At 40.3% G+C, this 15,490-nt stretch overlaps 2 protein-coding genes across 2 annotated transcripts; both read left to right on the top strand.

Annotated features, from left to right (window-relative positions):
• Positions 1–3,674: 3,674 nt before the first annotated feature.
• Positions 3,675–6,970, top strand: LOC141691200 (LRR receptor-like serine/threonine-protein kinase EFR). The gene is made up of 2 exons (XM_074495939.1): positions 3,675–6,363; positions 6,546–6,970. The coding sequence occupies exons 1-2, from the start codon at positions 3,675–3,677 to the stop codon at positions 6,893–6,895; spliced, it is 3,039 nt and encodes a 1,012-aa protein (XP_074352040.1). The 3' UTR covers positions 6,896–6,970.
• A 367-nt stretch (positions 6,971–7,337) lies between these two features.
• LOC141692950 (glutelin type-D 1-like) lies at positions 7,338–9,063 on the top strand. The gene is made up of 3 exons (XM_074497914.1): positions 7,338–7,594; positions 7,816–8,536; positions 8,662–9,063. The coding sequence occupies exons 1-3, from the start codon at positions 7,399–7,401 to the stop codon at positions 8,813–8,815; spliced, it is 1,071 nt and encodes a 356-aa protein (XP_074354015.1). The 5' UTR covers positions 7,338–7,398; the 3' UTR covers positions 8,816–9,063.
• Positions 9,064–15,490: the final 6,427 nt, after the last annotated feature.

Here is a 15,490-nt window from a genome sequence, read left to right as displayed (position 1 = left end):
CGTGGGAAGATACTTCTTTACATGACAACAGGCAAGGAACCAAGAAACCCACTTAACAGAATTCGGGGCCAACTGGGTGAAGGGTATCCCGTAGACATCACGGCACAAAGATTTGGTAAATTGGTGAAGGTTGGGCCTCATGCTACGAAGATGCTCTAGAGGAATTGCTACCCAACCACCAACGGGGCGGTGATAAACCCTCTCGTGAGGCTCGGGCCACCTCCACTCCATACCATCCCCGAAGTGGAAAATGGCCTTCACTAAATCATCTATCTGCTCGTAGGCATACTCGGAAAGGTCGGGATGACGGGGGGCTGGAATATATTCAGTCCCAGGAGCATTATAGAAAAGCTGATCCATACGGGCCCCATCATAAGGCTCTATACCCCCGGGCCTATAAGCGGTAGTAAGGTCCCTAAAATAGTAATCATGTGGAGGACTATTCTCCCGGGCCTGAACAAAATAATGATCTATATCTATCCACGACCCGTCTCTTCTAACCAAAGTCTGTCCAGGGTTTAAAAGAAAAGTAGGCAACTCCTCAACTACAGGCTGGCGACGGAGAGGCATGTTATCAGGTTCCGGGGAAGGATCGCTAGAAGAATTATCGGGCAATCCAAAGTGGGGACGGTCGGGCCTACGCTTAAGGTTAGCTAATTGTTTCACTCTACCCCTCCTAACCATATAACTCCGGAGTCTATGCCAATTCGAGAAGAAAAAAGAAAAAAGAAAGAAACACAGAAGGCTATTCAGAAACAGTTAACATTAGAATCAAAACACCAAAATACACTATACAACCTATGCATACGCATATACACAAACATTAACATGCAAACACAAACCCAGATTTCCTGCATAAACCAAAACCCCTTTTGTCTCATATATACATAACCAAAAAACAAACCCAGTTCTCTACAATATCAATCGCCTTTATGAAAAACAGAATCAAAACTCTAAACAATGGACAACATCATCCCACATTAAAACCTCCAAAATTCGAAACAACAAAAGTAAACTAATTCGGATGATCACACACGCATGCATTCGAAGAACTCAGACTTCAAGTATTTGTCAAACAATCACGAGAAAGCAAAGAACGAAGAAAAAGTTTGAAAACTTACAAGAAAGCAGGAGAAATAAGACGGCTTCAAAGAGGAAAGCTCCCAAATTTGCCGAAGAAAGATTGAAGAGAGTGTTTGGTATTTGTAATGGCGTAAAGAAAAATGAAATGGCACGACAGGAATACTTATAGGCACGAGCGGAGTAATAACCCACTCAACTGCCACGCGATCGTGTCCGTTGGAGTAAGACACGTGGCGAAATCCCGGGCGTCCATAAAGTAACCACCGCAGTTAATGATTACACCACTGTAATTATTTAACAGGCGCGGCTTTTGAGGAGAAAAGGGGGGAAAACTGCAACGTTTCATACACATACATATATGTATACATATATTCATACAGGAAGCTCAACCGCCGCCTGACACTCCGAGAAAGGGGCCAAAGTACTACGCACCTGTCGTATCTGCACCGAGGGCCTACCCAAACACAACCCCGGGGGCTTGTACCTAACGACACCCCGAGGTTAAGGGCCACAAATTAAAGGAAAAATGAAAAAAATTTCCAAGTGATAAGACAGAGGACCTACCCAAACACAACCCTGGGGGCTTGTACCTAACGACACCCCGGGGTTAAGGGCCACAAACCAAAGGAAAAATGAAAATTTTTTCCAAGTGACAAGACAGAGGGCCTACCCAAACACAACCCCGGGGACTTGTACATAACAACACCCCGGGGTTAGGGGCCACAAATCAAAGAAAAAATGAAAATTTTTTCCAAGTGACAAGACAGAGGGCCTACCCAAACACAACCCCCGGGGCTTGTACCTAACAACACTCGGGGTTAAGGGCCACAAATCAAAGGAAAAATGATTTTTTTTTTGTTTTTTCAAGCAACAAAAGACAAAGGGCTTACCCAAACACAACCCCGGGGACTTGTACCTAACAACACCCCGGGGTTAGGGGCCACAAATCAATGGAAAAATGAAAAAAATTTCCCAGTGAAAAGACAGAGGGCCTACCCAAACACAACCCCCGGGGCTTGTACCTAACAACACCCCGGGGTTAAGGGCCACAAATCAAAGGAAAAATATTTTTTTGTTTTTCCAAGCGACAAAAGACAGAGGGCCTACCCAAACACAACCCCGGGGACTTGTACCTAACAACACCCCGGGGTTAGGGGCCACAAATCAAAGGAAAAATGAAAATTTTTTCCAAGTGACAAGACAGAGGGCCTACCCAAACACAACCCCCGGGGCTTGTACCTAACAACACCCCGGGGTTAAGGGTCACAAATCAAAGGAAAAATGATTTTTTTTTATTTTTCCAAGCGATAAAAGACAGAGGGCCTACCCAAACAGCACCCCGGGGTTTTGTACCTAACAGCACCCCGGGGCTAGGGATCACAAATCAAAAGAAAATGCAAGATCTTTTCTGAATCACGTAGCTCATAACACTGCCCCGAAAGAAAAGACTAACCCCCATCCGGGAAAACCCGCATAAGGGAGTGAGAGGCAAATGATAGGCCATGAGTAAATCAAGCCCAAACAAAGAAGTAAAAGCCTAGAAAGAAACCACCCCAGGCCCAAGGTGGGGCGGTCCCCGGAGCCACGTGACACAGGACAAAAGAGTCAACTGTCTCATATTATCCAAAATGGAACAATTGCATCCCAGCCGTCCATATGTAAAGATCCCAAGGCAACACTGATGGAGAACGGACACCTGACCACACAGTTCATCCAAGCCGTCCACGCACTCACCAACCAAGAATGATCAAAGGCTAAGATGAAAAGGTACAAAACCCAAAACCCTAAATCTTGGGACCTATAAAAGGACCCAAAAAGAGGGTTTTAGGGGTTGAAAAAATATTTGACTGCTATACATCTATACACACACCACTATACATATTTTGAATAGCTCCTTCTTCCCTCTTCTTCTTCTTCTTCAAGAAACCCCATTTCTTATTCTCACACCGGAGTTGCCGCGGGAAACGACCCCTCGGTTCTGTTTTGCAGGGTCCCTACCTAAACAGAGTTATCAGGTATTATTAACTGATTTCACTTTACCCCTTTAACATGCAAGCAAGAACTCCTCTATAGCCTAAAATCTGATCTTCTACTAAGACTTTTCTAGCCTTTAGGTCTCCAGTTCCAGCCTGCAATTTTTTTAAAATCTTTAAGCTCATATCATCTGTTTATTTGCTAGCTTAGCCTTTAAAGTCACGAATTCGAACCCCACAGTCACCAGCATCATAACATTTGACTCGAATTTTCCCAGATCCTTTGGGATAAAGTAGACAAAATGTGGAAACAGAGATGCCATGCCAGTATGGTAGTGGAAGGGTGGGCACAAAAATGCTCAGTTAAAAAAAAAGGAAGATAAAGTGGGTAAAAATTCTACTAAGTTAAAGTTAGTGCCATAATTTAAAGTAATTTTGCCTGACTTTGTGCAGAATCTATATTTTGAGACGTAGAGGGTTTGACTGTGCGTGAGTTTAACAATAAAAAATTATAATTTCCAACTTAATAAATTGAAATTGATATTGTAATGAAAAGACTCCTTCTATACACTGCTCTCATCAGTCACCCCCCTGCATCATTCTGTGATTGTACTAACCATGAGTTTTACCTATCTCCAGTTCATAATTTTCTTCAGTTTGATATTTTTAACAACATTAACAATATCATTAAGTAACACAGTGTATGCATATTCAAGTAATGTCACCGACCAACAGGCTTTGCTTTCGGTCAGGGCTTCCATAACAGGAGATCCTTTGGGCGTGCTGAGCTCATGGAACCATTCTGTCCACTTCTGTCACTGGAAAGGCGTTACATGCAGCCGCAGACGGCAGAGGGTAATAGCAATAGACCTCTCCTCACTACAGTTGGAGGGTACATTGTCATCTCATATCGGAAACCTGTCCTTGCTCAAAGCAATTTACCTTGATAAAAACAACTTCCGTGGCTCCGTCCCAGGAGACATAGGTAAACTGTTTCACCTAAAATATCTTCATCTGGGAAGCAATTTCTTTCACGGTAGGTTTCCAATGAATATAAAAAATTGTTCAAATATTAAAAGTATCAGCATGGAAAATAACATTCTCGGAGGAAAGGTACCTACTGAATCTTTATCTTGGTCTAAACTTACCATCTTCAATTTAAGGACAAATAACTTCACTGGATCGATCGCGCCTTCTATTGGGAACATGTCAGCTCTTAGTCTCCTTGATATAGGCAGCAACCATCTAATGGGGAACATACCTTTGGAAGTTGCTAACCTCTTGAAGCTAGAGCATCTTCGATTGTCAGTGAACAACTTGTTAGGTATTGTTCCCCTGCAACTTTACAACGTCTCTTCCATCTCTTTTCTTAGCCTAACTGAAAATGAGTTAGAAGGAAGTCTTCCGGGAGATTTGGGCTTAACCCTTCCTAGCTTGCAATACTTCCTTGTTGGAATTAACAAATTTGCAGGGCCTTTTCCACCATCCATAACTAATGCTTCAAAACTTATGTATATTGACATACCATATAATAATATTTGTGGTCCTCTACCCATGAATTTCGGAAGCCTTTTGAATCTTAAATGGTTAGACCTGGGCAGCAATCAACTTGGATATAATCAGCCCAATGGTGGCTTAAGCTTTCTCAGTTCTTTCGTCAACATTACCTGTCTCAAATTCGTGGGCCTATTTAAGAATGGTTTAAGTGGGGAGCTCCCTAATTCCATTGTCAATCTCTCGAGTACATTAGTTCAACTAGACTTTTCTAAAAATTACATTTACGGAACCATACCCAAAGAAATTGGGAATCTTGATAGCATGACAACTTTGGAATTGTACGAAAACTTGTTAACAGGAAGTATTCCTGATACAATTTGTAAGTTATCCCAGTTAGGAATACTGTCTCTAAGTCACAACAACATTTCAGGAGTAATTCCAGCTTGCATAAGCAACATTAGTGGATTAAACATTCTCAATTTAGACAACAACACGCTCCACGGAAGCATACCTACTGCGTTGTTTAACATCTCAACTTTACAGGGGTTTAGCCTTTATAACAACCACCTCAGTGGTGTGATACCCAAGCAAATCGCTGGACTTTCTTCTATCTGCCTTTATCTTTACTTGAATGAAAATCTATTGTCGGGGCCACTACCATCAGAAATCGGAAGTTTAACACATCTCGTCTCCCTAGATCTTTCACACAACAAACTTACGGGACAAATACCCACTAGTCTGGGTGATTGTGTTATGTTGGAGTATCTAGCAATGGACCATAACTATTTTACAGGTAGTATTCCAACTTCTTTTAAAGATTTAAAAGGTCTTCACTTTCTGGATCTTTCAAATAACAATCTGTCAGGAAATATTCCTCACTCTTTTGAAGAATATCGTCTAGTTGTGTTCCTAAATCTCTCACACAATAAACTTGATGGTGAAATGCTTATAAAAGGCCTGTTCTCAAATGTTAGTGCTTTTTCAGTCGTTGGAAATTCTCAACTTTGTGGAGGTATTGAAGCATTGCAATTGCCTAATTGTCCAGAAAACATCACGACTAAGAAAAAGTCGTTTACATTGATCATAATTCCACTCGCAGTTCTTCTCCCTCTTGCTACATGTCTTACTTTTGTTTGCTTTCGATTCAAGAAGTCCAAGCAGAAAAACGTCCAAATCTTAGATTTTCAGGACAACCAATACCCTAGGCTTTCATATCAAGATCTTCTTCTAGCAACAACCGATTTTTCCCTAAGCAATTTGCTAGGAGAAGGAAGATATGGTTCGGTATACAAAGGAACTTTAGAAGCATCACAGCAGATTGTTGCTGTGAAAGTACTGAATGTCCAAGTACACGGAGCTAACAAAAAATTCTTAGCAGAATGTGAAACACTGAGAAATATTCGCCACAGAAATCTCATCAAGATCATCACAGCTTGCTCTAGCATTGACTTTAAGGGTAACGACTTCAAGGCAATAATTTTTGAGTTCATGGCACATGGGAGTCTAGATAACTGGTTACATCCATGTCCTTACCCATCTAATCAAGGGAATGACAGAAATTTAACTCTACTCCAGAGATTGAATATTGGGATTGATGTTGCATTGGCGGTGGATTACCTACATCATCAATGCCATATAAAAATCATTCACTGTGACATAAAGCCAAGTAATATTCTTCTTGACGAAGAATTTGTTGCTCGAGTTAGTGATTTTGGTTTGGCCATATTTTTATCAACTAATACATGTGACATAAATCACGAACAATCAAGTTCAACTGGTGTTGGAGGAACCATTGGATATGTTCCACCAGGTAACTATGCCTCTGCCTTTTTCACCATTTTATGAATTTCTTGTGTGTTAAAAGCATTAATTTCTGGGAAACAAGCTTACAAATACTTCTAATAAGAAAAGTTACTTAATGATTGTTTTTCAGCTAAGACAATGTTTTATGCATCATATAAATGTGTGCCAAAAAACAATATTGTTCTGCAGAGTATGGAATGGGTGGGAAAATAACTGCAGAGGGAGATGTGTACAGCTACGGAATTCTTTTACTCGAATTATTCTCCGGACAAAGACCTACAGGTAGCAGCATATTACTGGAACATGCTACTAATCTTCACGATTACGTGAGAAATGCACTTCCCCACAGAGTGATGGAGATTGTTGATCCCCGGATAATAATACAACAACAAGATCATAGTACCATGGAAGCTTGCCTCTCTTCAATATTCGAAATTGGAGTTTTATGTTCATTTGAAAGGCCAAGAGAACGCATAGACATCAGTGTTGCTATTAAGAAATTATATGTTACAAGAGACAAACTTCTGAGACGCTGGTAGTTACTTGAGTGAGAGTAATAAGCTTTCTGTTTAATAATTTTTATTTTGCAATGTATAAACTTTTTAATATTTGGTTTATTTGTATATTTGAATTTTCGGTAATTAGCAGGTTAGAAGATAAAAAGATAAATATCAAACACAATGCACAGACAATTTCTCATCAAGTCTATCTCGTTTTACACTCTTTTGACAAGTCTAAGTCTTTGATATAACAACTGCATCTACACTTTTTATGTAAGTAGGTTATGTTGTATCCGAATATCATGTTTACATGTATAAGATAAAGATAAATGAAATTATCTTTAATCCGTATTTTAAGTGTTTATTGTTGAAATCAACAGGATAAGTTGTAATTGAGGATATATACTGTTGACTTAGAATTATAATCAAACTACAACTGTTAGCTAGCTAAGCCTATATATAGTGGCCTATTCAGCTTGCTCTATTCATCCATAATATATACTATATAACTTATTACCCTTCATTTCTCAAAGATTGTGAGAATGGATATAGATTTGACACCCAAAGTGGCCAAGAAAGTGTACGGAGGTGATGGTGGAAGTTACCATGCATGGTGTCCTAATGATCTGCCAATGTTGAAACAAGGCAATATTGGTGCAGCCAAGCTTTCTCTCAACAAAAATGGCTTTGCACTTCCCTGTTATTCTGATTCCGCTAAGGTTGCTTATATTCTTCAAGGTATTATCATCATCATCATAATATGTAGATCATTTTTTTCCATCAATAAATGTGTTTGCATTTGCGTATTTGTGAGTATGAGATATTGCTAAATTACCCGTTCTCCTAAAACCTCAATGTGTTGGAAACTATATTTTATTTTAACATCGATACCGAGTATTTTGTTCTATTAGATGGTTATGTATGTTATGCGCTTACGCATTTCATTTTATCTTGATTAGGGAGTGGAGTTGCTGGAATTGTTCTTCCGGAGAAAGAAGAGAAGGTTATACCTATCAAGACAGGGGATTCCATTGCTCTTCCTTTTGGTGTTGTGACATGGTGGTACAATAAGGAGGACACGGAGCTTGTAGTTCTTTTCTTGGGAGATACTTCGAAAGCCCACAAAACTGGTTCATTTACTAACTTCTTCTTGACGGGCTCTAATGGAACCTTCACAGGCTTTTCCACTGAGTTTGTAGGCAGGGCATGGGACTTGGATGATAAGGTCGTGAAGACCCTCGTCGGTAATCAATCAGGTAATGGAATTGTCAAGCTTGATGCAGGTTTCAAGATTACTGAGCCCAATGAGAAACACCGAAATGGATTGGTGTTGAACTGTCTTGAAGCCCCACTAGATGTTGATATCAAAAATGGTGGAAGGGTTGTGGTATTAAACACTAAGAATTTGCCTTTGGTTGGTGAGGTTGGACTTGGGGCTGATCTTGTTAGGCTAGATGGAAGTGCAATGTGCTCTCCTGGTTTTTCATGTGATTCGGCATACCAGGTGACTTACATCGTTCGGGGCAGTGGGCGTGCTCAGGTTGTTGGCATAGATGGAAAACGCGTTCTAGAAACAACTGTGGAGGCTGGTAATCTGTTCATTGTGCCTAGGTTCTTTGTGGTGTCAAAGATTGGTAATCCTGAAGGCCTGGAATGGTTTTCTATCATATCAACACCAAAGTAAGCACCACTTAAACATTAGCTCTTCGTTATCAGTTTTTGTTGTCGATCATTGTACTTGGTGCCATGTTACTTCTACTACCAAGTCTTAGTTGTAATTATCATGACATGTGGTCTTATTGCAGTCCGGTATTCACCCATCTAGCTGGAAGCATTGGTGCATGGAAGGCCTTGTCTCCACAAGTTCTCCAGGCATCTTTCAATGTGGGTTCCGATGTGGAGAAGCAATTCCGCTCTAAAAGGACCTCGGATGCCATCTTCTTCCCTCCCCCCAAGTGAAGAGCTGGTGCCTCACATCTTCATTTAGTCATTTAGAGCTCCTAGAAGCTAATCTTGTCAAATATTTCAGGTAGTTTAAGTTTATTTATGTTGGAAAATATGGGTATAAGTCCCATATTGGTAAGTCATATTTTTGAGCATTATGACTAAAAGATGTGTGAGATATGATGATATTCTCTTAATAATGGAAATTATTATTTTCCATTAGAATTTGGCTCAAATATTATGGCATAAATTAATTTGATTTTGTTTCAGATTAATTGATATGGTGTATGTCTTGATATATTTAATCTGATTCTGTTTCAGATTATTTATGGAATAGAGTAGCTTGCAAGTATTACACCGATTCCATAATTAATGATATTTAATTATGGAAAAGAGTAGCGCACAAGTCTATCTACACCTATATAAATACCTCTAAGGCGTTAGAGTTAGACACACCAAAAACATATTCGCCTCTAAACACAAATCTCTCTCTCTCGGTGATAGTTTCGTGCCCGTTCAAACTCGCTGAAGGTGCTCGTTATCCGTAACGCCGCCGCTATCTCGTTTTATCCTGGGAGGCTATCGACTCGCACATACGGTGAGAGGCGAAATAGCTTTAAGGAGACAGTTTCAACTGGACTCGAGGATCTCTCTTCTGTTTATATTTTTTCTTCCTCCGTTTGATTTCGTTTACTCACGCACACACTTGTTTGATTATTTGTATTAATCGCAGATTGTTTTCACAATCTTAAAGCTATTTTTTTTATATACATCTGTGACTGATACATCTGTATCTGCTTGTTTTGTTGAGTAACAGATCGATGGAGAACCAAACTGTGAACGATTCGATGAACATGACGGCTGATCCCAACGCACAGATCACTGGATCTGATGGGGTTCACCAGCAGCCGATTAACCCTAACGCACGGATCGTACGATCTGATGGGGGTCAAACGCCTGTTGGACATGTGCCTTCGGGACATGTGCCTGTGGGACACACTGTCATTGGACAGTTTAGTGTTCCTCTTGGACAGATATCGGCAGGATTCACTCCTCCGATCATACCTGCGGTGCCTACTGGTGTGCATACACCTGTAGTACAGACGCACGTACCATCTGTTCCACCCGTGGTGCCTGCTGCACCTGTTATGCCAACTGTGCCTGCTGCACATGCTGAAAAACCTGAGAAGTTCAACGGAACGAACTTCAAACGTTGGCAACAAAAGATGCACTTTTATCTGACCACGTTGCATATGGATCGCTTCCTTAAGGAAGAACCACTGTTGCTCACTGCTGAGAGTAACATGCAGACTGTGTATGCTGCTGATGCTTGGAAGCACTCTGACTACATCTGTCGGAACTATGTGTTAAATTGTTTGTCTGACTCGTTGTATAACGTATATAGCGCGAAGCCAACAGCTAAAGTCTTATGGGAGTCACTTGACCATAAGTATAAAACCGAGGACGCTGGGGCAAAGAAGTGGATTGTTGGCCGCTTTCTTGATTATAAGATGGCAGACTCTAAGACTGTGGTCAGTCAGGTGCAGGAACTGCAGGTGATCATTCATGACATTCATGCTGAGGGAATGGTCATAAGTGAGTCTTTCCAAGTTGCTGCTGTTATTGAAAAGCTTCCACCTGGATGGAAAGATTTCAAGAACTACCTTAAGCACAAGCGAAAGGAGATGTCTATGGAGGATCTTATTGTTAGACTTCGTATTGAAGAAGACAACAGAGGGTCCGAGAAGAAAGTTAACGTTGCCACTGAGAAGGCAAACATGGTGGAGCATGCTCAAAGCTCCAAGCCCAAGAAGGCTAATTCTGGTAAAGGGGCAAAGCTGGCACCCAAGGGAGGGATTTCGAAGTCGAAATTTCAAGGGAAGTGCTACAACTGTGATAAAGTTGGTCATAGGTCTTCTGACTGCAAGAAGCCCAAGAAGCCCAACAAGAAGAAAGAAGCAAACATGGTAGAGAATATCTCCAAGGAGATGGGTGACATAGACCTCTGTGCTACGGTCTCTGAAGTGAACCTGGTCGGTTCTAATCCACGTGAATGGTGGATTGATACTGGTGCTACTAGGCATGTTTGCTCAGACAAGGCGGTTTTCTCTAGCCTCAAAGCTTCCGATGCTGGTGAGAAGCTCTACATGGGGAATTCAGCAACTTCTACCATTGAGGGTGAAGGCACGGTGATCCTGAAGATGACCTCTGGGAAGAATCTGACTTTGAAGAATGTACTTTATGTGCCTGATATTCGCAAGAACCTTGTGTCTGGTTCTCTGTTGAATAAGCATGGCTTTCGCATTGTAATAGAGTCAGATAAAGTTATTTTGTCTAAGAGTGGTATGTTTGTAGGCAAGGGTTATTTAACTGATGGGCTTTTTAAGCTCAATGTAATGTCCGTTAAGGACGATAATGAAATGAAGAATTCTTCTGCTTACTTGCTTGAGTCTCCTAATTTATGGCATGCTAGATTAGGACATATAAATTATGACACTTTACGACGTTTAAGTGCAAAAGAATACATACCTAAACTTACTATCGATCCAAAACATAAGTGTGAGACTTGTGTTGAGGCAAAATTAACGAGATCATCATTTAAACGTGTGGAAAGGAACACCAAAGTGCTAGACCTAATACATAGCGACATATGTGATTTAAAATTCGCTCCAACAAGAGGAGGAAACAAGTATTTTATTACATTCATTGATGATTGTACAAAATACTGCTATGTATATTTGTTGAAAAGCAAAGACGAAGCTATAGATAAATTTAAAATCTATAAGGAAGAAGTTGAGACACAACAAACTGAGAAAATCAAAACGATACGAAGTGATCGTGGAGGTGAATATGTTGAACCGTTTGGGGAATTCTGTTCACAACATGGTATAATCCATGAGGTCACTGCACCATACTCCCCTCAGTCAAATGGTGTGGCTGAAAGGAAGAATCGCACTCTGAAAGAGATGATGAATGCGATGTTGTTAAGCTCTGGGCTCCCACAATCGATGTGGGGAGAAGCCATCTTAAGCGCAAATAATATTTTAAATATTACGATGCGCAAGAATAAGGATGTAAGTCCTTATGAAATGTGGAAGAAAAAGAAACCAAGTTACCAACACCTGAAAGTGTGGGGGTGCCTTGCAAAGGTACTGATCCCTACACCGAAGAAGGTGAAGATAGGTCCTAAGACTGTGGATTGTGTCTTCATCGGATATCCTCCACACAGCACTGCATATCGGTTTCTTGTTCATGAATCCAAGATTCCTGATATTCAAAAGAATACCATTATGGAATCAAGGAATGCCTCATTTTTTGAGACGATGTTTCCCTGTAATCCAGGAAACCAACAACCTACGACGTCTAAACGATCTCATGAGTCTGTAGATGACGATAATGAGAGTGACGAAAGTGAAGACGAAAATGTGGGGGTAGTGAGAAGGAGCAAAAGACAACGAACGGAGAAATCCTATGGGTCTGATTTTATGACCTATTTGCTCGAAGAAGGTGACCCAAAAACTTATAAGGAGGCGGTTACCTCACCTGATGGGCCTATGTGGAAAGAGGCCATCAAGAATGAAGTTGATTCAATTATGCAAAATCATACTTGGGAATTAGTGGACTTGCCAACTGGTTGCAAACCATTAGGTAGCAAGTGGGTTTTCAAGAAGAAGTTGAAAACTGATGGCACTATTGATAAGTATAAGGCCAGACTTGTAATTAAAGGATACAAGCAACAAAAAGGCCTTGATTACTTTGATACATATTCTCCTGTAACGAGAATAACGTCCATAAGGATGATGTTTGCTATTGCTGCAATGCGTAATCTAACTGTACATCAAATGGATGTTAAAACAGCTTTCCTAAATGGAGACATAGATGAAGAAATCTATATGGAACAACCTGAAGGGTTTGTTGTCCCAGGACAAGAAAGGAAAGTGTGTAGATTGGTGAAATCATTGTATGGTTTGAAACAAGCGCCTATGAAATGGCATGAAAAATTTGATGAGGTCGTGCTGGCCAATGGTTTCAAAATCAATGAATGTGATAGCTGTGCCTATTACAAGGATAACGAGAACAGCTATGTCAAGGAGAATGACAATGGCTATGTCATGATGACACTATATGTAGATGATCTACTTATTGCTGGAAGCAATGATAAAGTTATCAAATCTACAAAGGACATGTTGAAATCAAGGTTCGACATGAAAGATATGGGACTCGCAAATGTAATTCTGGGAATTCAAATTTCTAGAACATCAGAGGGTCTCGCATTAAGTCAACCACATTATGTTGACAAGATCCTTGAGAAGTTTCTTAAGGATGACTTTGAGAAAGCTAGGACACCTGTGGATATGACTTTGCACCTATCCAAGAACAAAGGTGTAGCTGTTTCCCAATTGGAATACTCGAGGATAATTGGTAGTCTGATGTACCTCATGAGTTGTACAAGACCAGACATTGCATACTCAATTAGCAAGTTGAGTAGGTTTACGAGTAATCCGGGAGCTGATCACTGGAAAGCGATTATAAGGGTACTAAGGTACTTGAGGGGAACTCGAGACTATGGACTGCACTATGGCAGATACCCAGCAGTATTAGAAGGATATACTGACGCAAATTGGATATCTAGCAAGAAAGCACTTAAGTCTACGAGTGGCTATGTGTTTACATTAGCTGGAGCGGCAATATCATGGAAATCCTCAAAACAAACGGTGATAACTCATTCCACGATGGAAGCTGAGTTTGTGGCACTAGATAAATGCGCCGAAGAGGCTGAATATCTACGTCAGTTTCTGGAGGATATTCCAAGATGGCCAAAGCCTGTAACTGTAATAGGGATTCACTGTGATAGTCAATCCGCTATTGGCAGAGCACAGAGCACGATGTATAATGGAAAGTCTCGTCATATACGACGACGACACAGTTCCATTAGACAATTGATCTCAACCGGAATTATCACTATTGACTATATACCGTCAAAGGATAATATCGCGGATCCACTAACCAAAGGGTTATCAAGAGAAGTGGTTGAGAAATCATCGAGAGGGATGGGCCTTAAGCCTATTGCTTAACGGCATCATGGTGGACACCCAACCATTGCTGACTGGAGATCCCAAGAACTTGGTTCAATGGGACAACTAAATCATGATGACCAAATCACTGTGGGGGTAACCCCTGGCCTGTTCCTATGATGAGGAAACAGTGAGACCCGTAAGGTACGAGGTTAAGCTTTGAGCCTTTAATGATCTTTGATGAATACATGGAGCTCAGGAGTGAACGCATGGAATTCAGTTGAGTAAACGCGGGTTACTCTATAAGATAAAGATCACCTATGTGGGAGAGAAGTGGGGCCGCTTCAAAGGAGAATTGCGAGGCACAATTCTTTAGAAACTTCTGCAGAACCAGGACAATGTTCCATGGCCAAAATGGACATACTCATGAGAGCTGAACGAGTCAGAAACGATATAGTGATAAGTATATCATCGTTTACATAAACGGTCGAACAGTTCAAGGACAAGCACGTCTACTGTCTACCAGTAAAGTCGGTATGCTTACTCGAGCGAAGGTTCAAGGAGCATTCTCTACCTATCGTATGCTATATCTGATCGAAGAAACTATCACCAAGTCAAACTCCGTGTCTGTCTGTCTGTCTGTCTGGTGTGTGCTACTAAGATCACCAATCTCACCCATGTGGGGGATTGTTGGAAAATATGGGTATAAGTCCCATATTGGTAAGTCATATTTTTGAGCATTATGACTAAAAGATGTGTGAGATATGATGATATTCTCTTAATAATGGAAATTATTATTTTCCATTAGAATTTGGCTCAAATATTATGGCATAAATTAATTTGATTTTGTTTCAGATTAATTGATATGGTGTATGTCTTGATATATTTAATCTGATTCTGTTTCAGATTATTTATGGAATAGAGTAGCTTGCAAGTATTACACCGATTCCATAATTAATGATATTTAATTATGGAAAAGAGTAGCGCACAAGTCTATCTACACCTATATAAATACCTCTAAGGCGTTAGAGTTAGACACACCAAAAACATATTCGCCTCTAAACACAAATCTCTCTCTCTCGGTGATAGTTTCGTGCCCGTTCAAGCTCGCTGAAGGTGCTCGTTATCCGTAACGCCGCCGCTATCTCGTTTTATCCTGGGAGGCTATCGACTCGCACATACGGTGAGAGGCGAAATAGCTTTAAGGAGACAGTTTCAACTGGACTCGAGGATCTCTCTTCTGTTTATATTTTTTCTTCCTCCGTTTGATTTCGTTTACTCACGCACACACTTGTTTGATTATTTGTATTAATCGCAGATTGTTTTCACAATTTATTTATGAAATAATGTTTGGCAGAGCAAAGTTTGTGTCCCTGGTTTTGGATATTATTGTTGAATGAATATATTATGATTTTGGATTTTGCTATGATGTTCACTTCTGTTTTTCTTTCTCAATTTTGGTTGTGTGTGCACATGTTCATTTTTGTTCACTCATATATATTAGGTCTCTTTTTTTTTGAACGAAGTATATTAGGTCTCTTGTTTCCCTTTCAAATTTTGTTCAAAAACTTTTTGTAGCATTTAATTCTTCTTTTTCTCGTTCTCTTGAACCAAACACAAGAATTCAGCATACTTAATAATTATCTTTGAATTTATAATGTTAATGATTTAAAAA

The sequence above is a fragment of the Apium graveolens genome, chromosome 10, assembly GCF_009905375.1.
Source record: "Apium graveolens cultivar Ventura chromosome 10, ASM990537v1, whole genome shotgun sequence".
Taxonomy (NCBI): Eukaryota; Viridiplantae; Streptophyta; class Magnoliopsida; order Apiales; family Apiaceae; genus Apium; species Apium graveolens.
The sequence above is the reverse complement of the archived record's forward strand: the minus strand, read 5'-3'. Positions and strand labels throughout refer to the sequence as shown.